Below are 24,931 nucleotides of genomic sequence, written 5' to 3'. Positions count from 1 at the left end.
CAGGACCCTGGTGAACAGCCCTTCACCAAGGGGTGAATTTCACACTGGTGAAGTTCTATTGTCATTTCAAAAAGGTCACTATCTGCCCACCCACATACGGATACCAGGGGCATTTTAGTTTTTCCTCTGAGGTTTTCTTTGTTCATGCTATTCAATACCACTTTTTGTAAAGGTTAATAAGTAAGAAAAGTTCTCTATATAGATAAATGTTGCTCATGAAGCAGTATTAGAGATTTTGTTCCACCTTTTTAGATCTCTCTGCAAACAAAAACGTGCAGGCACTCGTGTGCCTAATTTGAATACACAATCACCACACTTGCACTGATAATCAATTAAACTGGACAAAGACATGATGAGTTAGACACCTACCTTTCATAAGCAAACTGTAGTAACTGTGTGTACAAGTCAGGTACACATATTTTTTAATCCAGTTACACACATTTGAAAATCTAGGCCACATTGTCTTGCAGTTGGATCACAAATAACTGACTAGTGATCTTACTGCACCCCTATTATACATTTTAGCTCATTTTAAAGCTTTACGGTGACATGGAAACGATATTTTTGGAGTGTAAGATAAAGACCTATAAAAGTAATGAAACATTTTATGTTTTAGGCCCCAATCCTGCAAGTGAGATGTCCATAGGTGGTCCCTATTAATTTCAGACTTCATTGGGCTTGCCCACCTTTGTGTACATTGCAGGATCAGGGCCTTAAGAATGCACCAACTGAAAATATATAAATATGGACATAATTTGTTAGAAATGTGATGTACAGACAAGATATTACAAGGTAGATGGCTAAGTCAAATCCAATTGCAACTAAATTAAAAAAGTTGTGACCACAAATGTTTTTTAAAAAATAACTGATTATTATTTCCTCTGAACACTTACAAAACTTTTAAACTAAGTAAAATATTGGAATATATACAACTTTAAGGAGGCTATGACATCAATAGATGGTAGATGTCCCAGTGATAAAATGCTGCTTAGAAATTGTTTATATTGTAAATATCCCAAGTGTGAACTAATCTAACATTCCTTCTGGTGTTTCATTTTGTTAACCAGAACCATAGATCAGATGTTTATATCTGCCAAGATAAAAGAATGCAAACAATTAAATAAAAATAATTATATTTAATGAAGTGTTATTTCATTCTTTGGCTGCTTTGTCTCCTTGCTGCCCTAATTTTTCTAATGAATGTATTTTTTAAATCAGTACCAGTTATATACTCTATTACAATTCACAACTAGATAGTAATCTATTTTACATGTAATTTGGTATTTGTACTTTACAGCCAATTCTTTTCTGAGGCTGAGACATACTTGTCTTATATTTAAAATTCTTAGAACAACAGCATCCTCTGCTTTCCTCCTCCCCATGGATGTTTGATTGCACACAACAAAATAGGATTATGAAGTTTTCACCACCTATAAGTCATCAGTGAAACATCGAAAAAATATAGAACTATGCTACCTATACTTCATTCGACAGCTTCTAGAACAATTACAACTTCTGCATTGAGAACTATTGGTTAGAGCCCTCCCACATGAAGTCAACATGAGGGGTCTCTACAGATTTCAGAGAGAGTGAACTGTGGCCTATGTCACCATGGGTTTGGGTGGGATGGGTCTCTTTTTTAAAAATAAAAGTTTAAAGAGTATAAGATAGTTGGAAAAAAATGATCTATAATCAGTCACAAAAAACTAGAGTAGTCCACATTTGTATATCTTTGTATTTCTGTTTTAAGGAGGCTTCTGTTTCTATCTAATAGCAGATTTACAAAAAACAAGTCCCTGGAAGCTTTGTATTAGGAAATTCCTAAGCAACCCAACACTGTGTCATTTTACACACAGTCTTACTTTTCTCCAGCTCCACTGTAAGTTTTGGAGAAATGGTCTTTCTGACATTCTATGTAGACTTTTATTGGGAAAAAGAGGGACAGCTATTGGTACAAGTATATATAAAACCCCAATTATCTACAAACCCCAAGGCAAAGATATGATAAATCCTGTGTTTTCTGTCATTACTCTCCTTTTTTTTAAAAAGCCATCTTTAACTTCAACATGAATAAGATTATTAACTTCTAATGTAAGCATGCAACCAAGCTTTACGCAAAAGATTATTTGGATTTATTTGTGCATTATTCTTAACACAGTATGTCTGACTGAAATTTTCAGTATTAGTCTGGAATAAAGACAAAATATTTTGTTAGAATATAATTTAGAAAAAACTACATCTTTCTGTATACAGTAGTATCTTGCTAATTTCAACACTTTATAATTTTCACACACATAAGGTCTCACGACACTTTTCAACAAAAATCTATAGCCCAGAACTGAAGTGTGGTCTAATTTATTAACCCCTCATTATTCGTACAAAAAAACAGTACTGTGTGGGTTTTTGTTATTATACATTGTTCATAAATACACTAGTTCATTTAATTTGAAAATAATATTCTGTGATACAGTTTATTTGCTTTCTTATTGTTGGTTCACTTAATCACAAATAGGTGATGGGTCTCCTGGTAACTAGGCAAAGCAGCAAGCTTGTACAACTGTATGTATTTTAAAAATTACATTTAACTCATGAGAATGCTGCATTTTAAATAAGAATTAACTTAGAGTAAGCTCTTATCATGTAGTTGCAAACAAAGTTAACAGTCCTTTTAAGAAAGACACTATTTCATTGCCTCCCAGTTTAGATTCTCCATAGACACGGTCCACAAATGATATTGGAACCTGTTAAAAAAAACCAAACAACAAAACAAACAAACAAAACAAAAAAGAACAATTTATTCTAATTATTTTAGGAATTTAACTTCATTAATATAAAGAAAACATAGTTTTAAATCTATTATGCATTTTATATTACATTTAGCACAATTAGTACATTCAGAACACAGCATATCAACGTTAAAAAAGTGAAACTATTACAGATTTAAATATGTAGTGTGCTGGTTGTGTTAGCAAAGCTACTGTGCTTTTCCACATGGAGACAAGAATAGAAGACGGGTTCCTCAGGTCGGCAGAGACTTAGCAACAACATCTGTAGTCTCCAAAGATGGATAGAATCTGCATTGGTGGTTCCTAACTTTTGTTGTTGGAGCCTCTCCTAGCAACTGATTTGTGGCTGAATGCCATCTTCTGATGTCCCTGAATGCTGTGCTAGGTATAGTTGTGTCTGGTCTCACTGTACTGCTTATTTTGTCTTCCATTTTTTTCCCCTTTAGCTGTGAGAACATGCTTGTAAGAGAAATGGGGCAAATATCTGGGATCATGCTGCTTTCTTTATCATCACTGTTCTACCCATCAGTCTTAACTGTGCCTCAAGGTTGCGATACTAGAGTGTATGGCTGATCACACCTAGAGACAGGTCTAAAAGATATTATTCTATCGTTAGCCACTGAGTTTTCTGAAAAAAACTGTTCTCAAAGATAGGATCAATGAAATGGACACCCAAGGGTCACAACATGCTGTGAAGTCCCAACCAACCTCCTGCTCTAAATTTCTACTGGATCAGGGCAAAAGTCCATTAGGGTGGTTTAGGCAGAGACTGCCATAACTGGAAGTGGCAGAGTTAAACAAGTACTTGCTTGATGCTCCAACATCAATTCCTCACCGTTGGCAAGAGGGGGATCATGAAGTGGCCTTTTGCTCAACTTTACTGACATAACAGACACAGTACTTGTATTCAATGCACATTTGATATGCAACATCCACTTGGGTCTATGGATCTTCAACAAGCTGTTTATGTTGTTAGAAAAAAAAGTTGCTTAAAATACAGAATTTTTAGTTCCTTCAGATATACAAACTCATTGTCCAAATTCACTTGCTGTTCATGAAGGTTATAAACATATTGCTTCACCTAGTTACTTCTGTCTGTCCATTATTTTGCCAGAATGATACAAATACACTAGAACAAGAGGAAGACCAAGGACTAAGTAGGCCCATTATTCAATGAGGAGGGAACAACAAGAATAGAAAAAATGAAGCAACGGAGGAAGTGTTAAGTGCTTTTTTGTTTCAGTTTTCTCCAAAAAGGGATAGCAGCAATGAGATGACTAATATAGTGAACATCTATGTAACTGGGATAGGATCTGAAGCTAAAGTAGAGAAAGGACAAGTTAAGAATTATTTGCACAAGTTAGATGTCTTCAAATCAGCAGAGTCTAATGGAATACATCCTAGAATACTTAAGGAATTAGCTGAAAAGAATCTAAACCATTAGCAATTTTCTTTGAGAACTTGTGGAGGATGCAAGAGATCGAGGGGAGGGATAGCTCAGTGGTTTGAGCACTGGCCTGCTAAGCCCAGTGTTGTGAGCTCAATCCTTGAGGGGGCCATGTAGGGATCTGGGGGAAAAAAAAAACAACAAAAAAAAAACCCAACTGTCAGAGACAGTACTTGGTCCTGCTAGTGAAGGCAGGTGACTGGACTCGATGACCTTTCAAGGTCCCTTCCAGTTCTATGAGATAGGCATAATCTCCATACATTAAGCAAGATCCCAGAGGACTAGAAAAGGGCAAATATAGTACCTAACCCAGGGAATTATAGACAAGCCAGCTTAACTGTGGTATTCATAAAGATAATGGAACAAATAATCAGTCTGTAAACACCTAGAAGATAACAAGAACAAATCATATCAAACCAACCCAACATCCTTCTTTGACAGGGTAACAACCCTTGTGGATGGGGAGAAGCAGCATATGTGATACATCGTTACTTTAGTAAGGCTTTTGATACTGTTTCACATGACATTCTCATAAGCACACTATGAAAATATAGCGCAGAGGAAGCTATCAAAGTGGGTGCACAACTGGTTGGAAAACAGTGAGAGTATTATCAGTGATCCACAGTCAAGCTGGAAGTGCATATTGAGTAAAGTCTCACAGGGATCTGTCCTGGGCATGGTTCTGTTCAATATCTTTATAAATAATTTGGATAACGGTAAAGAGAGTACATGTAAAAAGTCTGTAGATGGTATCAAGCTGGAAGGGGCTACAAGTGTTTTGCAGAACATGTTTACTATTCAAAATAATCTTGACAAATTGGAGAAATGGTCTGAAATAAACAGGATGAAATCCAGTAAGGATATATGCAAAGTACTACACTTAGGAAGGAATACTCAATGGGAAATGACTGCCTAGGAAGAAGTATGGCAAAAAAGAATCGGGGGGGTATAGCAGATCACAAACTAAATGAGAGTCAAAATATAATAAATACTGTTTCAAAAAAAGCAAACATCATTCTAGGATGTACTAGCAGGCATGTTGTAAACAAGACAAGAAATAATTCTTCCACTCTACTAAGCACTGATAAGTCTTCAGCTGGAGTTCTATGTCCAGTTCTGGGAACCACACTTGGGGAAAGATGTGGATAAAATAGCAGAAAGTCCAGAGGAAAGCAACAAAAATGATTAAAGGTCTAGAAAACATGACCTATGAGGAAAGATTAAAAAAAATAGTGGTTGTTTAGTCTGTAAAAGAGAAGACTGAGAGGAGACAGTCTTCAAGATATGTAAAAGTCTTGTAAAGATTATGGTGATAAATCGTTCTCCTTATCCACTGAGGACAGGACAAGAAGGAATGGGCTTAAATTGCAACAAAGAAGACTAAGGTTGGACATTAGGAAAAAACTTCCTAACTGTCAGGGTAGTTAAGCACTGAAACAAATTATCTAGGGAGGCTGTGGAATCTCCATCATTGGAGATTTTTAAGAACAAGTTAAACAAACACCAGTCAGGGATGGTCTAGATAATACTTAGTCCTGCCTCAGTTCAGGCGACTGGACTAGATGACCTACCGAGGTTCCTTCCTGTCCTACAATTCTATAAGAACTCTTAATATTCTAATACAAAAGCATGTGTTAAATAAGAATACTCCAGGGCCCAAATTCAACAACATTAACTCTGCAGAAGCATATAAAATAAAAAAATTGGATCTGCACTCAACTGGCAGTTTCAATCAGAAATCAGTTGGCATGTGTAATACAAATACACACCACACCCTTGTTATTGTGCCAGAACTGAGTATGTCTCATCTCCAGGCACAGCTGCCTATGCCAAGAGAGGCCAAGGCAATCATCTGGCAGATACAGTTCTACTTCTCACAACAAGAACAGCTAGCCGAAGAAGAACATAAACTAAGACATCCAACAAACTCCCTCAGCTTTCTCACTAGGATCCCTCCGACAACATTGATAAGCACCTCAACAGTTATATTTAGCTGAGCTAGGGAAAAAAAATAAATCAGTAACTCCATGCTGGAGAGGAAGTCAGTGAAAGATGCTTAAAGTGGCATGGCATTCCATGAATAGTGAAAAGAGAACATTTTGTATTCACAAGCCATCCAACTTCACGGTATCTCAGGGCACAACACGCTATCTCAGGGCACAATTTCCTCTACAGAATTAGAATTTACCTCCTAAACTGTTACTGGACTACATCTTCTTGTTCAAGAGCATATAAGTGCCATTACAGGAAGAAATACTGGGCACCAAAGGGCTCTTTAATGTAGTGAGGAAAGGCATAACATGAAAGAACCAATGGCTGCACATTGAGGCCAGACCAATTTAAATTAGAAATTAGGCACAAATTTTTAATAGTGAGGGTGACTAACCACTGGAACAAACTACCAAGGGAAGTGTTATATTCTCCACTTTAAATCAAAACTGAATGTCTTTCTACAAGATATGCTTTAGTCAAACAAGTTATGCTTTAGACAAGTGCAAGTTATTGGGTTCCATATAGAGGTAACTGGATGAAATGTAATGGCCTTTGGTATACAGGAAGTCAGACTAGATGATCCAATTGTCCTTTCTGGCCTTAAACTCTGTGAAAGAGGAAACTGGGACTGTTTAGTCTGCAGAAGAGAAGAATGAGGGGGGATTTGATAGCTGCTTTCAACTACCTGAAAGGGGGTTCCAAAGAGGATGGATCTNAAGGAATGGTTTATATAGGCTGGTAATTAATTTTAACATGAAAACTGATGTTAGATAATGCTTAATAAATGAAAGACAATATTATAACCAAAAGGAGATCGAGTGGTTTATTGTCCATGGGAAAGGCCAGCACAGTCTTTAAATGTAAAGGTACACACCTATGAACTTGGAAGAACTGGCAGCAGTGTTCTATTTGTGGCAAGGAAGGGAAATAGGAAATAGAAGCTAGTGTTCTATTTGTGGCAAGGCCAAAAATTGTCCCAAATTGATACACTGCAGATTTACCCACAGTAGCGTTCCAACTCTGACCTAAGTAGTCCAATTGTCCCAAAGAGATCACATGGTTTTTTCTTGATGTTTTCTTAGCCAGAAAATTACCAGGCATACAAGTTTCTATTCTATTATTAAATATTATTTTGTGATGAGAAGTACTGTTCTGTTTAAAGTACTTATACATCCCCGCATCACTGTTTTATCTTAGTGCCTCACAGCCTTTATTCTCAACATCTTTGGGAGGTAGGGAAGTGCTATCCTAATTTTATAAACGGGGAACAGAGAGGCTAAGTAACTTTCTGTGTGTGAACCTGGCAAGTCTCTGGTGGAGCAGGGAATTAAGGCCGAGTTTCCCAAGTCCTAGGCTATAATGCCTTAACCACTGGACATTATTTCCTTGTCATTTGAGATCTAGTCCTGTTCACATAGATCTGCAATTTAGACTCCCAGGAAGGGGGAGTCCCAAAGATGAAAGACATGATGATTTATCGGTTGAGAGAGCTTTTCTTTGAAATTATTGACAAAAGTTTGAGCAACAATTTTCTTATCTACAAATATATAGGTAAAAATACTAACCTGATTATTTTTCTTTTCAAATCCCAGCCGTACACACCTCCATTTCCTTTATACCGAGTTCCAGACACAATGTCAAAGTTACCTTCTTTTTGCTTTCTTCAGGAAATACAATTTATTTCAAACATGAAAAGTCACTGTATCAGTTTAAAGCAAATATATATTTTATAGACCTTCAAACAAGGTGGGATAGAAGTTGGCATGTAGGCAATAATTATGTTGGTTATAAGCACTATACATTTATATACCTTTTTAAACTACTCTCTTTAAATTCTTATAAAGCAGGACTATTTCAGAGCATCTTGTGATGCTTTTTACCATCTATCTCACAGAACTTCAAAGACTGCTTCATGAATAATTTATCTAGATCTACTTATTTAAAAAAGGCAAAAGAAATTAGACTCCAATGTAAAATGGAGATTTTTTTAAAAAATACATATTAAAATATTTAAATAAAAATACAAACTGACAGTAACAAGGAAATTAAAAGATAAGTCTGACACAATCCTGCACCCCCCACTGTATCTAGCTCTGCAGAATATTATACAGAATCCATTGTTTGAGATCTTCTGCATTACATCCCAGAAAGAGGAAAACTATAAACAGTGACACCCTTAACTTTGAAGGTACTTGCTCCCGATTATTTTTGATACAACTTTAAACGTTAAGAAAAAAAATGTTCCATAATTAGTAAGAGTTAACTCTATTTTGTAACTGAGTACTGCAACTTTTAACAGAGATCCAGAATGAGTCAGTGAAAACTAAACTTTTGTTCAGTGACTGTTATTGTAAAATAAAATCTAATTTTAGTCTTTAATTGTTTTGACTGATCTTTTAACTATACATATACCTCTATTCTCAAAATGATAAATAATAGCTATAACTGTTCTATCTAGCTATCTCACAAAATTTAAAGTCTGATTCTACTCTGATAATTAATAACTGCATTGTGGAGTTGCATGATTATTGTTTATCAGTGACTCCATATCAAATAACCTCAGTTTGCAAGTAAAAAAATGTTTTTTCTTCGAACTGGAAGCACTGCAAAAATCAGCGTAGGATCTCTCCTTGTGCATCATCACTTGGAAACTAAATTCTACCTCAATTAATCTGTGCAACCCCATTGCCTTTAACTAGTTTGCAAAGGTGTAACTTATTAAACACATCTACTGATGATGCACTAGCAGGACTAGAATCCAACTCTCTCTCTCTTCACTATCCTGGCTCCTGCAGGGACAAGAGGAATACGAAGCAGTAAAAAAAACTTAATTTAGTCATTCAACTCAGCATCTCTAATGCTAACTGCACACATGAAGCAGAACTGTAGAGTAAAAAGATACCATTTTTACTAAGTTACTTTTCAAAGTAGAACCAGTTAAAGGAGAAACATTAAGTGCTTAGTCACTCATTCTTTCTTCCTTTAAAGACATGTTCTTGTAGTCCTTAAGCAAATTAAACTTCCATTGAAGTCTACAGGAGTTTTGCCGGAGTTAAGGATTAATGTCTGTGTACTGGTACTTCAGAAATATTTGGGTCTTATTAGAGCCACCCAAATCCTTGCCCTGACTATGTTTCTTGTTGCAGTTGCTGCTTTTTTGATTCAATGAGGTAGCCACATAGTAATGGAAGGTATTCAAATGTTAACATACAACTTCAACAGCTTAAAAGTTATACTCCAAACATTAAAAATGATACTCACTTGATGAACGCTGGAATAAATTTTGGCTGAAAACAGGCAGATGGGTGGGAAAAGAAGAAAATGAAAAAACAAGTCAGTAACAATTAATTAAAAAAAAAAAAAAAAAAGAAGACCACACAAGATATAAACTTACATGGTGCGAGAGGTCCGCATCCATAATAATAATGAAATTCCCTGTGGCATGCTGCATTCCATGAATATAAGCAGTGCCTGGTGAAGACATCATAGAAATAATTTCATCACTATCTTAACATGCACACAGATCTCTAAGCAGATTCAATCTTTCTACAAAGTCTCAAAATTATATTACAAAAGCCGATTAAGTAAATGTTCCTGAGTTTGTTTTTTTAAAATAGGATAGAAAAATCATTTTAAATGTTTGAAGATTGATGTTTCTCCAATAATTTCAGTACTAGATTCCAAAAGTGTAAAACTTTGCAGGACAAACTTCACTGCAGTAGAAATCACCAGAAAAACATCACTTGGTAAATGGATAGCCAATACAGGTAAGATTTTCCACAGTGCCCAAAATACTCAAAAATAGACTTACACACCTAACTCACTCAGCTGCTTTTGAAAATTTTACCACTGATCTTAAAGATATTTCTTATTAACTTCTACTTTGTTCAATCAGTCAACATTTATGACAATGCTCCATCTGATGCCTAAGCTAAAAATCTTTCCTTCCTCAATTTAATTTTTTTTGTTTTAACCACACTATGTGAATCAGTTCATCTATATCAATAAGAGACAGAACAAGTTAAGGTATCCACGTTTTTCCTCAAGAAGGCCACTTTCCGATTTCAGTGATGCTGTTTTAAGTCCACATTTTTTCCAATAACGCTACAATGGCATAACTGAAATCAAAATCTGGCACATGCTCTTCATTACCTCAGATTAACTTTGCTGTCCTCCTAGAAATTTTCCAAAACGTAAATGTCAGTTTTTAAAAAGCATGCATCCAGATGTGGACCTTGGTGCCCATATCAAGCATTTACACAGGGAATTCTACTTCTAGTTAATGAACAGCTCATTGCTTGTCTCTTTCTCATGATGTTTGCAAAATTACAAGCCAGGAATGTTACTGATCCATGCAGTGTATATAACTAGTAAATAAACTTATTACAGGAAAGACAGGGTGCATTAAAAACCCTGAACCAAGCCAATTTTAATAAATATAAATAAATACAGGACTTTGTTCTTTGAAGCGCAGAACAGAGGATCACAACCAAGGTCAGGATAAAAATTAGGTAGAAAATAAAAAGATACCTAGGTTTCTTAGGGCCTCATATCTATATGAGAATATAAAAGGTGAATTTAAATATAGACAATTCAGTATCAAGACTTAGAATTTTGTTCCCCTTTTGGATATTGGCACATACCATAGTTAAACATTTCCTGTGGGACAAGTAGATTAACTGCACAATATTCAATAAACAGGGCACCTGAAATACTTCACCAGCTTGTGCGAGTGGGAGTGTTGAGGTTCAGGAAGTTCAACTGATTTTCATTAAGTTGTGTTCCATTGCTTTTTCCATTTCAGTTATTGGAGGTGAAGAAATCTGGCACGAGTCCGAACAGACTAATCTTCCCCCAGTATGTTTTGTGATAAATGTTTACACTTGAGTAAGAAAATTATCAAATGCTTAATTTTTGCCTTTTTTTTAAGTTAACAATGAAAAACAGACATGGTCTGCATATTCCTTGAGTAGTAGTAATTAGTCAATGGTGGAGCTACAGAAGACCCAATCTTGATCATTTAAATTCACAGCAATCTTAGAACTGATTACAGTGGTTCAGGATTGGCCCCAAAATTAGGACTATATTCTGGTATGTGATAAGCAACTCCGGTAATGTGCCTAAAAGACTTCAAATTCACAATGAACTTAATAGGGAGGATGGTGCTCAACAACTTGCATGACTTGATCCTTAAGGGAAACGTATGATTTGAATTACAGTAGTACCAACATGTCCTGTTAAATTGATCCAAGCCACAATAAGCACTGTACAAACACACAGTAGGAAAGAGTCCCTGCTCTGAAGACCTTAACAAATTAAGGTCCCAGTTCTGCAATTTGCTGCACATGGATAGACCATTACACTTGCGCAGAGCCCTAGTGACTTCACTGAGTCAATGGGGTACCATGTGAGCACAGCAGTCTGCCCTGTACAAATGGCAACCTGTCTAAATTTAAGACCCAACTGCGTAATAAGCAGGTGGAGCAGGGGAAGAAGGATGAGCATAGTAACTGTTTTCCTGCTACTATGTAGACTGGCCAAGACCACAATTGGCAGGTTTGAGGTTGTGGTGAACTTGTTGTAAGTTCACTATAATATAACGTGTGTGGTTTTTTAAATCACTGCACATTTGTTTGCTTATAATTACTTGATGAAAATGTTTATTTTTGTCTGAGGGCTCCACTATGACTCTTCCTATGGAATGTTAAAACTAAAACCCAAACAAAACAGATAGCAGGAAGTTTTACTCTAAACCAGAAGCTTAATGAGTACTTACCCAATCCCAGCTTTTTTGCTCTGGGCCTTAGAAGCTGCAAGATATTTGGGGGGAGGGGGATTAGGCCATAAATTAATAAAGTTATATTAGCTGAGACTACAGTTTCTTTCATTTTCAGTGTCATGCCACCATTATATAGCTCAAGATGTTGAACCAATATTGACAGAGATCCTTTTCCTTTAAATATCCAGATGCTACAGAGAATCAAATTCATCTAAGGAAACACAGGTTCAATGGAAACATTTATATTAACTGGATATATAAACTAGATTAAAATCAATCTATTTTAAATTTGACTGAAGAACTGCTATGTAAGGAAGTCATTTCGGCTGTTTTTTTAAGACTCTCCTCCCTCAATACCCACTGTTTGAAATACTCTCTTACAAAGCTGAATGCACAATTTCCCCCACCAATTTTGTGGGGTGACATATTAAGAGGTAATATCTGAGCAAACTCCTGGAGTGACTAAAGATAGTCAGTACTGAATATACACTTTTTACTCATAAGTGTAATTCAGCTTAATAGTCACTCATCTTACTGAAAATCATCAGTAAGATTTTATTTGGATGACCTACCACCTCCTTGATTCTGTGCTGACCATTCTCAGCTCCCACAGAAGTCAGAGGAAGCTCAGCACTTCACAAGTCTAGATTTCTAGGCCAAAGTGGGTTTTTTTGTGTGTGTGTGTGTGGTTTTTTTTTTAAAAAAAGAGTCTAACATTAGACACTCAACTCTATATTTAGTTTCCTGTCTGATTTTCAAGAGTGCTGAGCACCTCGAAATTCCCACTGACATTAATAAGAGTTGGTGGGTGCTCATTGAAAAGGGTGAACCAAATATGGACTTTGGAGCTTAACTTTAGACTCCTTGATTTGAAAATGTTGGCTTCTTCTGATACATTATAAGCGTCTGTGAGATCATGAACATTAGTGTGAAAACCAAAGGAGGACAAGGATAAACCTCCTGTAAAAAGTCAGTCATCATTAGAGCTTCTATAGAGTGGTTATTTCATTGTCTTTTCTTTTCCCTCAAAATCTTTGTATGATCCTGTGTAGGAATTTCAATTCCTCTGTTTCTCAGCCAATTTTAGTAAATCAAAAGTAGATTCATCAGCATCCAAACTTCTTGATCTTCAGCAATGGAGTTTCCTGAGACCAGGATACAGTTACTACCTAGCAAACAGGAAGCACCATCAAATTATTTAAATACAGACCTTTGTGCATCGGTCAGAACTGATTTTGCTCACTACCCACAATTAATTTCAGGAAGCAAAGAAAACTGGACTACAAAGAAATCATAACTGATTTTTATTGATACTCTCTCATTTTCCTGGTGTTAGATCAGGGTAAGCAGATGCCTATGTCTGCATGGAGTTCCACTGAATTATATGGGGCTCCACGCTGTATCAAGGGTCAGCTCACGTGGCTCCAACTGCAGGATCGGGGGCCTTAGAGACAAATAGTGACCTGCACTTGGTATAACTGTTTTATACAAAGTAGCAATAGAAAATTCAACAAACAACTCCAAACTCCATATACATATGTTTCCTTACACAATCTTTAAAAAGATTATTTTAATTCACTAACACAATCTTAAACTTCAGTCCCGGAAAATGAAATTTACAACTGCCAATTACTGGACCCAGGAGATGGGGTGAAGAGGGAGATAAAACATATTACATTTTTTGTTGCTCAGAACACAATGAAGCTGAACTTCTAGTTCTCAGACCATGGTATGCTTATGTGCTTTTATCACTGAAATGAAGCATCTTTAAATACTCAAACTTTGAATGAATTAAAGGGATATTTACCTCACCATACATACTTCCACACTGTTGTTCTATAGTAGTATAGAGAACAGAAGCCCTTAACAATCCTGTTAGAAGGTTCTTCTAAGTAAATATACTAATTAATACGAAGTAAATTATGAAGAGTAGACTAACGTCTACGTAGTTGCTCACACCTGTAGCCAAAGAAAGTGAAATTCAGCGCTGTCTATTCCTCATCTCTTCTTTTAAATATCCACAGGCCAAGTACAATCATAATTTCTTTGACCAGAATGAAGTATGTGCACAAAATACTGAAAACACTTTGTAAACATAAATTCATGGGGCTTCACAATATTCCCTGTGAGGCTGCTATTATTATTCTCATCACCATTTACCATCATGGCCCCTTAATAGCTCTTCTATTCCTACACTTCTATGATTCTATTGTATGGTAAACTGGGTCACAACAGTTAAACAGATTGCTCAGGGATATAAAAAAGGCCAGGTCTTGCACTCAGAAGCCCCAACTCTAATCCCCCATTCTAACCACTTTAAATACTTCCCAATTCAACAAAAAATAAAAGCAAAGAAAAAAAAACCATACGACTCACAATTTTATCTGAACCATATATCTTTTCCAACTGTTCAGCAACTTCCCGTGTCCCATCTGGGCTTCCATCATCTATGACTATAATTTCAAAGTTGCTTCCACTGAAATGACAATTATTTTTAAATGAACATCTGGGAAGCCAATTTCAGCCAGCTATGTTGTTTCAAAAGGCTTGAAACAGGAGAACAAAATGCAGAGTGGTCCGCTAACAGCTAGAAATACAAAAAGTTGCAGCTTTTAGAGACATGTTTTAAGGTACTCCTGTTTCACTTGCATCTTAAGATACAGTTGCTTCACAGCAAATTGAAACAGTACCAACCTGTTCATCATCTTACTATAAGATTCATTTCTAGTCCCAAGGCTGAGAGAGACTGGATATTAAAATGATCATTGGTTCCTTGATCTAGTAATTTTTCCTCATAGTGGGGCAGGGGTGATTATAAATGCTACATTTGTACTCTGCTTACAGTAATTTTGAAGGAACTCTTCACTGTTAGAAGAAAGGCACAATTAGCTACAGCACTTTCCACTGCTAACAAAAAGATTTTTAGACATTTTCACACCATGAATGACTTTATTATCCCTCTAGGCTGTTGCTAGTACTTTATAAATTCTTATGGACAGGGACCAACTAGTTATATGAATATTTATGCTCAGATTTTCAAAAATCTTGTGTGTGGTGTGTGTGTGCGCGTGTGTAACTATGCAAAAAGCCACAGAGCTCCAAAAAGCAGCCCCAGACTTAATTGTGAGCTTCTTGGGGCAAGCACCGCAGTTTTGTACTACAGGTGTGACCCCAACACAATGGGGGCCTGTGTTAGGCACTACCACAACGAACGGCCATGTTGAAACCTGACCTCCCCTAGGGCCCCGCGAAAAGCGACGCTGGAGAGGTTACTAAGGCGGAGCGCCCGTGTCCACAGGGAGGTTCCGCTCACACCGCAGCAGCTGTCCCGACGGCCGGAGCTTGACGAGCTGTAACGGCGGCCGACCCGCGACCAACCCGGGCTCCGCAGCTCGGCTGGGCTGGCCCGTCCCTGCTGCGAGCGGCCGCACCCTGTCAACGTACGTTCAGCCCCCGGAGGGATCCCGCACAGAGGCGCTGGGTTCCCGGGGGCAGGGACCCGAGCTGAGCGCCGCGACCACGCAGCACCGTTCTGGGGAGGGAGCGCAGGCGGCGGCGCGGCCGGGCCCGTGAGCAGGCGCGGAGTCAGGCCTGGGTGGGCAGGGGAAGCCGGGCCCGGGGTACCTCTCTTGGAAGCTCCGCACCAGCAGCCAGACGATGAGCGGCAGGTTCTCGCGCTCGTTGTAGGTGGGCAGCAGCACCGAGTACTTATCCGGAGCTCGGTTCCCGCTGGTCGCGGCCATGGCGGGGCCACAAACCACCCGGAACTAGGGGAGCGGTTACTACACTCGGGGAATGAGGCAGCCCTTGCGCAGCTACCCCGGCGCGTGGGCACCGACGTGTGCGGAATGGGTCGGGCTGGGCAGCCGCGCTGTCACCGGACTTTTTAGGGTGTTGGACCGGAAGCGGAAGTGTTCCTCAGCTCGCGGCGCTTTGCGGACCGGGGTAGGCGCGCGTGGCTTGGCCCTTCGCTCCGGTCATGGCTCTGAGCGAGGCGGCCAGGCTCCGGGCCGAGATAGGCCGCAGGGAACAGGAGCTGCGCGCCCTGCAGGGGCAGCTGGCCGCCGTCCTGGCGAGAGAGGCCGTTGAGGAGCCGGCGGCGGGGCCAGCGCTGCCCCCCTTGGAGGCGAGGGCCTCCCTCAGCCCGGCGGAGATCCTGCGCTACAGCCGGCAGCTAGTACTTCCCGAGCTGGGAGTGCGAGGGCAGCTGCGCCTGTCCCGCTGCGCCGTGCTGGTGGTGGGTTGCGGCGGGCTGGGCTGCCCCCTGGCCCAGTATTTGGCGGCCGCCGGCATCGGCCGCTTGGGGCTGGTAGATCACGATGTGGTGGAGATGAGCAACCTGCACCGGCAGGTCCTGCACGGGGAAGCTAGGGAAGGGCTGCCTAAGGCCCTGTCTGCAGCTGCCACCCTGCGGCAGCTGAACTCCACGGTGCAGTATGTGCCCTACCACCTGGCCCTGAGCCCAAGCACTGCCCTGGAGCTGGTCCGGCAGTACGACGTGGTGGCCGACTGCTCAGACAATGTCCCCACCAGGTACCTGGTCAGTGATGCCTGTGTTCTCGCTGGGAAGCCGCTTGTATCAGCCAGTGCTCTCCGCCTGGAGGGGCAGCTGGTCGTGTACAACTACCGAGAGGGACCCTGCTACCGCTGTCTCTTCCCAAAGCCTCCTCTACCGGAGACAGTGACCAACTGTGCGGATGGGGGAGTCCTGGGTGTTGTGCCAGGCATCATGGGGTGCATCCAGGCCTTGGAGGTGCTGAAGATAGCTTCAGGGATAGGTTCTACCTTCAACCAGTTCATGCTAATGTTTGATGCCCTTGAAGGCAGATTTCGCAACATCAAGTTAAGACCCAAGAAACCAGACTGTGCCATTTGTGGTGACAAGCCAACTATCACCAGCCTACAGGATTATGAAGCATTCTGTGGTTCATCAGCAACAGACAAATGTAGAACTTTATGCCTACTGCCAAGTGAACAAAGGATATCTGTAGAGGAGTACAAAAAGCTACTGGATGAGCAAGTCCCTCATATACTGGTAGATGTTCGTCCACAGGTAGAAGTGGACATCTGTTATCTTGTACACTCTATCCATATTCCTTTAAGTAAACTAGAAGGAAAAAATGAAGAATGTTTGAAATTTTTAGAAAAAAGAATATGTGAAGAAAAGCAAAGAACTAACGGCAAAATGACTTTCCCCGTATATGTTATTTGCAAACTAGGAAATGACTCCCAGAAGGCTGTGCAAGTTTTACAGGAGTTGTCTGACAAAGAACTTGGTTCGATATTGGCTAAGGATATCAGAGGGGGGCTTATGGCTTGGGCTAGCAAAATCGATCCATCATTTCCCCAGTACTAACATTCTACATATCAGAATAGAAATTATCATAAATTTCTACTGTTAAATGGTCTAGTTTTATACCTGCTCAGTTTAGTGACTACTATGATGCATGTGCAAAATGGGGAGAAGATACCACAAAGTTATGTGTTAAGTGCTTTCCATGTTAACTTCTAAAAATTCTGTATATGTTTGAAATTAATTTCTCTTCGTTAACATTCTAAACATTTGTATAAAAGAAACAATATACTTGGGGTTTTTTGTTTTAGAATTGTGGAAGTTTGGTCTAGTGAATTGAACATGGATGTGGGAACTATTGAGTAGCAATTTTGGTCCTGAAAGTGATGCACTTGTTGCACTTTGAAAATCTTTACCAATTCACTTATTGCTGGTCTAGCACCATTTCAGCTCCCTTGATACTAACAATGGAGAAAGCTTTAAGGGTGCAGTGGTAAAAATTGCACTAGCACTTCCACCATTGATAATATCCAGGCTGATGAATCAGTGATAGACCAGTAAGATGTCACGAAGCTGGAATGGGTTGCAAGCACTTCAGAGAACAGAACTAGAATTCAAAATGATCTTGATAAATTGGAGAATTGGTCTGAAACAACAAGATGAAATTCAATAAAGACAAGTTGAAAGAATTACACTTAAGGAAAAATCAAATCATACAAAAGGGGAAATAACTGGCTAGGCAGCAATGCAGCAGAAAAGGATCTGAGTTTACAGTGAATAACAAACTGAATGAGTTAACAGTGTGATGCTGTTTCAAAAAACACAATCGCTATTCTGGGATGTATCAAAAGGAATGTCCTATGTAAAACATGAGAGGTAACTGTTCTGCTGTGCTCTTTAGTGGTGAGGTCTCAGCTAGAGTATAGTGTCTGGTTTTGGCTGCCAAACTTTTAAGAACAATGGACACATTGGAGAGAGTCCAGAGGAGCAAGACAACAATAAGATGTTTAGAAACCATTACATATGAAGAAAAGTTGAAAGAACTGGGCATGGTTAGCCTAGAAAAGGCTGAGGGGGAACATATGTCTTCAAACATGTGTAAAAGATTGTTGTGAAGAGGATGGTGATCAGTTGAATAGGAATAAGATAGGATAGGATAAGAAATAATAGGCTTAGTTTGCAACAAGGGGGATTTATGTTGGATATTGAGAAAAGCTTTGTATAAGGCTAGTTAAGCACTGGAACAGGTTACCTAGGGAGACTGTGGAATCCCCATCCTTGGAGATTTTTAAGAACAAGGTTAGCCAAAACACCTGTCGGGAATGGTTTAAGTATACTTAATCCTGCCTCAGTGTAGAGGGGATGTACTAGATGACATCTTGACGTCCCTTCTAATGCTATATTTTTATGAAGACCGCTTTAGAAAAGTCACTTAATTTTTTATTTTATTTTTTACTTTTCACACCTATAATATTGCTTCACAGCTGCTGCTCTTTCTAGTGCTGTCTGAAAATGAAAAGTGTGATGAAAGTGTTGAGTATTATGAAAGACAGATTATCACTGCACTAGGGCAAGGACAATAGAGCTACCACACTTGCTGTAACAAAACCACAGAGGATCACTTCCTTGTTCAGAGACTGTTCCTGGAAAGCAGCCAAGTATAAAGCTAAACTCCAGGTGTCATGACATCTCTATAGTACCAACTATACTAGAACATTTGTAGACTGCTCTAGAAGCAGCTTTGAAAAACAACAAACCTCAATGCCAACTCTGCCCACATATTTACACCAGCAACACCATCACAGGACCTAACCAGATCAGCCACATCATCACCGGTTCATTCACCTGCACATCCACTNGGTACTGCTCTGAGCAGGGGGTTGGACTAGATGACCTCCTGAGGTCCCTTCCAACCCTGATATTCTATGATTCTATGATATTTTTAAATGGTGATGATTTACATAGTGCAAAAGCCGTAACCCATATACCACTAAAATGTGCATCCTGTGCATTAAAATGAATTTCACACCTGGTACAAAGGAGAAGCAAAATAAAACAAAGAAGCATAGGAGACCATCCAGTTATGGCATATGCCAACTTTGCTTCACACCACACAACTGTTCTGTTTTGAGTTGGTAGATAACTATTTTTTTCTTTTCATGGCCAAGTTTCATATTAAACTTTGACTACTATTGAATTTTAAAAGCATGCACAGAACTGAAATCCTAATCTTCGTGTGCAGATTCTGCAATGATGTGACCATACACATACATGTGCCTAATTTAGCTCCTAGCATCTGCAATCACCTAATCTGCATGCACATCTATGTGCCTAATTTTTCTGAAAATCAGGGCCTTAAAGATCTGTATCTAGATAAGCATTTCCAGGAAGAATCTATCAGAAACAACAAATATTTGTATAGTTCTAATATATATGATTTAAACTACACTTATACATTTTAAAATGTGTCATGAGCGCATAGAGCTTGAGGATTTATCATTATTAATTTTTGCATTACTGTAGCACCTAGGAGCCTCAACCATGGACCAGGGCCCAACTGTGCTAGGCACTATACAAACTTAGAACACAAGACTATCACCGCCCCAATCTAAGTACAAGACAGGAGGCAGACAGACAGAAGAGGGAAGTACAAGCAAACAAGACGACATTGTTGGTCAGCATAATCAGCAGTTATATCAGTAGCCTAACTGCTGTCAACTATTCTTTAGGCATCCTGGCAAAGGAGAGTTTTAAGAAGATTTTAAAGGAGGACAATGAGGTAACTTTGCAGATGTCTCCCAATCGTGAGAAACTACAAAGAGGTTTGAATATTTAGCAAGTGGACAATGGAAGCTAGGAGTTGGCGCAAGGGAGATGAAGGGATGGGTTGGGGACCCTGGGACAAGTGGAGAGGAGAACGGAAGAGAGCAGATGAGAAACTTCTGCATCTGTCAGGAGAGAAGGAGGAGAGAGAAAGTTACAGAAGGTGAAGGAAAAGCAAACCAAGGGGACAGAGAAGGTAATATCATATTTTGTCAATTTTCTCTTAGAAGAGTTATGCAAGATCCTGCACAGAGAGACAAGTGGAGGCAGGAGGTGAAGGTCTGAACAGTGAGTCAAAGGTAGAAAAAATATCAGCTATGAGCGCAAGTGTGAGATTTAATTACGTTGGAGAAGTAGAGTTGTGTGCATAACCCCCTTAGGCTTATTTGGGAATCCAAGTCTACAGCTGCAATGACACTTCCTATGAGTTCTTGCTCGGTAGTTTCTTTGCTTCTAATAGCCCTTACCCACATTTACAGTATAAAATTGAAATGTGATTTTCTATGCTTTCACTGTACCTCTCCAATAGTGTATCCTAACTGTCTAGCTCGAACAATCATTTCCATCTGGAAGACGTATCCTTTAGAAACACATTTTTCCATTAGTTTCTGCAAGACCTCCTTTCTGTATAACCTGTAAATTAAAATGAAATTGAAACCTGTGGCAAAACTTTGGATTTCAGATACAAAAATAACATGTACATGCATTGTACTTACAGCCTACCCACATTAATACTAAAAATAGTCACTAGAAAGTTTTATGACTCCTATCCATCTTTCTTTACTCTAATAGATTCCATAGTTCCCAACACATATTCTTGGCTAGCAATTAGGAAAATTTTAATACAACTTCATAATTATTTAAAAAAAATAAATAAAAAGAGGCAAGTACCTGAAACTTCCTGTTAAATCTGATGCACCTGGTCTCAACAAAACCTGAGTTACAAAGTTGGCACCACGACTGTCAAAGAGGATAAGCATATCAATAACCACTCAAAACAAAGTTTAGAAAGCACAAGCAGGGTTTCCACAAAAGAATTTACCATTTTAGCATAAAAAAGGCAAGCTTTTATTGCTTTATATGGAAAGTTATATAACTAAATAGGTTCTCACTGCACTAGACTTGATTAGATCAGTAAATACACATTTTGCTTTTCAATTGGAAGTGAATATACAGATAACTGAATATTCTTTAAGAAACAAAATGCTGTTTTAAAAAGCCAGATTTACTATCTTTTTACATGTTTATAGCAGAATTATCATATACAACCACACATTATACTGCACTGTAAAGCAAATTGTAATATAAAATATTTTGCAATATAATTTTAGACAGATTAGTCTTCTGCTTGGATCACGTTCACCTGTAATGGGAGGAGAATGATGGCCTAGCAGACAGGACATTGAACTTAGCTGTAGAAGATCTGTGTTCAGCTCCTGCCTCAGGAAGATTTCCGGTGTGACCATGGGCAAGTCATTTCTAAGGTCTCACAACTGTAAGGGGGCATGACTTCATGTATAACTCTGTAGCTCCAAGCACACTTTGGACTCTAGACAGTAATTCTATATAGCCAAAATATGAACAGAATCAGTACATTCCAATTCCTCCAGGCTTTTGCTCTAGTCAACCTGGTTTGGTTGGCAGGAAGAGGAAGGTAACTCATCTTGCCATTTCTGATTTTTCTTTGATTATCAGAAACTTAATAAGTGAATAGACTGGTGTGAATTGTTTGAAGTGTACAAAAAAAGATTTCCATTTAGTCTAAGGTATCCAACTCTTTCTTTGGGGTTCCCATTTAGTTTTTACCTTATCCAATTAGCTAGCAAGCGAGTAGTCCCTCTCAAAGAATGCAGCTCTTCTCTTCAGATTTAACATTGCTACAATATTATATTGCCCTGAACTCTACCACAGTTTCCTGTCTAAGAATGATTGTTCTATCTTCACCAGTTCCTATGGGGTCCGACTTAAACTCAAGAGGAAAAATCACCCACATCACCTGAAGCTTACAAGGAACTCTGTGTAAGCTCAAAAACATGGCTCTCAGCAACAGAAATTGGTCCAATAAGAGATATTACCTCCCCACCTTTGTCTCTCATAAAAATAAAATAGCATTAAAATAAAAAAACTCTAAACATAATAAGTGTGGTGCCAACTCCTTTTCAAAATTATTACAAGGGCGTCTGCTCCCAATTCTTTTGAGGACCAACAGAGTCAGGCTTGTTTTGAGTGAACAGACCTTAGACAAATTTGAGAAGAGCAAGATTTTATATGGAGAAAAAAAATCTACCCCTATTGATTCAGCCCTCAGTGACTACAAGTCCACCACAGAATTCAGAAGCTGATCTCCATGTATATATGTGACTTACAGCATTTTTATTTTATCTTCTCTTTAGAAAAAAAAAAGATTTCCAATCGTCCATAGTTAGAACTGTATTGGCCTTTCTGGCAAGATCTAAGGAATGGTTTATATAGGCTGGTAATTAATTTTAACATGAAAACTGATGTTAGATAATGCTTAATAAATGAAAGACAATATTATAACCAAAAGGAGATCGAGTGGTTTATTGTCCATGGGAAAGGCCAGCACAGTCTTTAAATGTAAAGGTACACACCTATGAACTTGGAAGAACTGGCAGCAGTGTTCTATTTGTGGCAAGGAAGGGAAATAGGAAATAGAAGCTAGTGTTCTATTTGTGGCAAGGCCAAAAATTGTCCCAAATTGATACACTGCAGATTTACCCACAGTAGCGTTCCAACTCTGACCTAAGTAGTCCAATTGTCCCAAAGAGATCACATGGTTTTTTCTTGATGTTTTCTTAGCCAGAAAATTACCAGGCATACAAGTTTCTATTCTATTATTAAATATTATTTTGTGATGAGAAGTACTGTTCTGTTTAAAGTACTTATACATCCCCGCATCACTGTTTTATCTTAGTGCCTCACAGCCTTTATTCTCAACATCTTTGGGAGGTAGGGAAGTGCTATCCTAATTTTATAAACGGGGAACAGAGAGGCTAAGTAACTTTCTGTGTGTGAACCTGGCAAGTCTCTGGTGGAGCAGGGAATTAAGGCCGAGTTTCCCAAGTCCTAGGCTATAATGCCTTAACCACTGGACATTATTTCCTTGTCATTTGAGATCTAGTCCTGTTCACATAGATCTGCAATTTAGACTCCCAGGAAGGGGGAGTCCCAAAGATGAAAGACATGATGATTTATCGGTTGAGAGAGCTTTTCTTTGAAATTATTGACAAAAGTTTGAGCAACAATTTTCTTATCTACAAATATATAGGTAAAAATACTAACCTGATTATTTTTCTTTNCCTGTAGGAGAACACTTCAATCTCCCTGGACACACAATAGCAAATTTAAAGGTAGCCATCCTGCAGCAAAAGAACTTCAGGACCAGACTTCAAAGAGAAACTGCTGAACTTCAGTTAATTTGTAAACTTGATACCATCAGGTCAGGATTAAACAAGATTAAACAAGGCTAGCCAACTACAAAAGCAGTTTCTCCTTCCTCGATGTTCACACCTCAATGGCTAGAAGAGGGCCTCATCCTCCCTGATTGAACTAACCTCTTATCTGTAGGCTGATTCTTGCCTGCATATTTATATGTGCCTCTGGAAATTTCCACTACTTGCATCTGGCGAAGTGGGTATTCACCCACGAAGTTTATACTCCAATATGTCTGTTAGACTATAAGGTGCCAGAGGACTCTTTGTCGCTTTTTAAAAAACAAACAAATTTCCAATTAAATTGAATAATAGAATCAAATATTTTTTAAGAAATTACACACAGTTGGCCAGAATCAGTCACATATATGCATGCTTATTTGATTTGGGTGGCAATTGTGGTAAGTGTGTGTAGTTTGAAAATTTGTGTAAAGACTATGTAAAAATATAAAATGGTTTGTACACTGATCTAAAAATATTAAGCACTATAGAAGTGCTACATATTGGGGGTTTTGGTCAGTTTAGTTTATGTGGAGTTCTTTTTTCAGATTTCATTCATACATTTGATGATGGCTGATGTTGCCTCTGTATGAATTTGCAGCTGGGGGTATACCCTGAAACTCTTTTGGGTAGCACTGATCTTGCTTCTCTGGGCTGGAAAGAAGAATAGGGTGTTATGAAGGGTAACCAAAAGCTCTAGTTCAAAAAGGGTGCACAACACAGAGCTTGGTAGAAGATGTAAGGAAAGGACCCTAGCGAAGGCTGGGCAGCGCTTTCACAAATTGATAGTGCAGAGTATAGAGAAGATAGAATATGAAACTCCCTTTCCTAGTCGTAGGGCCTCATATTCATTAACATTGAAAATCTCAATAATCTGTCAGCTGTAACAGTAGGTTGTGTGTTCTCTGGAGTGCTGAAGAACTTTAATTGACATGGACAGATATTTGTGTCTGAATAGCTATTCCTGTCTGACAGGGAGAAAAATAACCAACTCTAATAGCGAAGCAGTATGAACCCTCTTCACATGCGCACACAAATTGTCTTTTAAAGATTTTAATTAAGGCATGGATTTCCTTTACACTCTGGGGAGGAAAAAAGCCCACCTGTTGTGACTAATCTTTGCACAAAAGGAAAGAAAAGGAGTACTACCAATATTATAGTTGAAAAGGCATAATTTAATAGCACAAATTGCAATATACCCACACCCTATCTACTTTATTATAAGATGCCCTAGGTCCTAGTACTACAAATCTATATACTCTGTTGTGAAGGAAATGGTTTAATGAATATATAAATACAGGGCCAAACCTCTTTCAATTTAAAATACAATGAAAACTTCTAAGGCCAAGATTTTCAACA

The 24,931-nt window shown here is 38.7% G+C and overlaps 3 protein-coding genes across 3 annotated transcripts; 1 reads left to right on the top strand and 2 right to left on the bottom strand.

Moving 5' to 3' along the window:
• Nucleotides 1-2,115: 2,115 nt before the first annotated feature.
• Nucleotides 2,116-23,375, bottom strand: LOC142047727 (dolichol-phosphate mannosyltransferase subunit 1-like). Its single transcript, XM_075072256.1, has 3 exons — nucleotides 21,012-23,375; nucleotides 20,639-20,753; nucleotides 2,116-2,741 (listed from the first exon to the last, which is right to left on the bottom strand). Exons 1-3 carry the CDS (start codon nucleotides 21,098-21,100, stop codon nucleotides 2,637-2,639), a joined length of 309 nt encoding a protein of 102 aa, XP_074928357.1. The 5' UTR covers nucleotides 21,101-23,375; the 3' UTR covers nucleotides 2,116-2,636.
• LOC116838673 (dolichol-phosphate mannosyltransferase subunit 1) lies at nucleotides 6,956-15,873 on the bottom strand. Its single transcript, XM_032804049.2, has 6 exons — nucleotides 15,629-15,873; nucleotides 14,381-14,480; nucleotides 12,002-12,035; nucleotides 9,620-9,696; nucleotides 9,487-9,512; nucleotides 6,956-7,886 (listed from the first exon to the last, which is right to left on the bottom strand). Exons 1-6 carry the CDS (start codon nucleotides 15,745-15,747, stop codon nucleotides 7,763-7,765), a joined length of 480 nt encoding a protein of 159 aa, XP_032659940.2. The 5' UTR covers nucleotides 15,748-15,873; the 3' UTR covers nucleotides 6,956-7,762.
• On the top strand, nucleotides 15,937-17,610 carry MOCS3 (molybdenum cofactor synthesis 3). Its single transcript, XM_032804013.2, has one exon. It carries the CDS (start codon nucleotides 15,984-15,986, stop codon nucleotides 17,358-17,360), a length of 1,377 nt encoding a protein of 458 aa, XP_032659904.1. The 5' UTR covers nucleotides 15,937-15,983; the 3' UTR covers nucleotides 17,361-17,610.
• Nucleotides 23,376-24,931: the final 1,556 nt, after the last annotated feature.

Source organism: Chelonoidis abingdonii, chromosome 14, assembly GCF_003597395.2.
Source record: "Chelonoidis abingdonii isolate Lonesome George chromosome 14, CheloAbing_2.0, whole genome shotgun sequence".
NCBI lineage: Eukaryota > Metazoa > Chordata > Testudines > Testudinidae > Chelonoidis > Chelonoidis abingdonii.
The sequence above is the reverse complement of the archived record's forward strand: the minus strand, read 5'-3'. Positions and strand labels throughout refer to the sequence as shown.

What these genes read in the sequence shown, in the direction of transcription:
- LOC142047727 (XM_075072256.1), bottom strand. Translation starts at nt 21,100, where the DNA reads ATGCTTATCCTCTTTGACAGTCGTGGTGCCAACTTTGTAACTCAGGTT. An exon ending in GATTTAACAGGAAGTTTCAG is followed by an intron (nt 20,754 to 21,011) that starts GTACTTGCCTCT and finishes TTTAATTTACAG; the next exon opens with GTTATACAGAAAGGAGGTCT. An exon ending in TAGGATACACTATTGGAGAG is followed by an intron (nt 2,742 to 20,638) that starts GTACAGTGAAAG and finishes TTTTTTTAACAG; the next exon opens with GTTCCAATATCATTTGTGGA.
- MOCS3 (XM_032804013.2), top strand. Translation starts at nt 15,984, where the DNA reads ATGGCTCTGAGCGAGGCGGCCAGGCTCCGGGCCGAGATAGGCCGCAGG.
- LOC116838673 (XM_032804049.2), bottom strand. Translation starts at nt 15,747, where the DNA reads ATGGCCGCGACCAGCGGGAACCGAGCTCCGGATAAGTACTCGGTGCTG. An exon ending in TATATGGTTCAGATAAAATT is followed by an intron (nt 12,036 to 14,380) that starts GTGAGTCGTATG and finishes AATATCTTGCAG; the next exon opens with CTTCTAAGGCCCAGAGCAAA. An exon ending in AGCAAAAAAGCTGGGATTGG is followed by an intron (nt 9,697 to 12,001) that starts GTAAGTACTCAT and finishes TGTCTTCACCAG; the next exon opens with GCACTGCTTATATTCATGGA.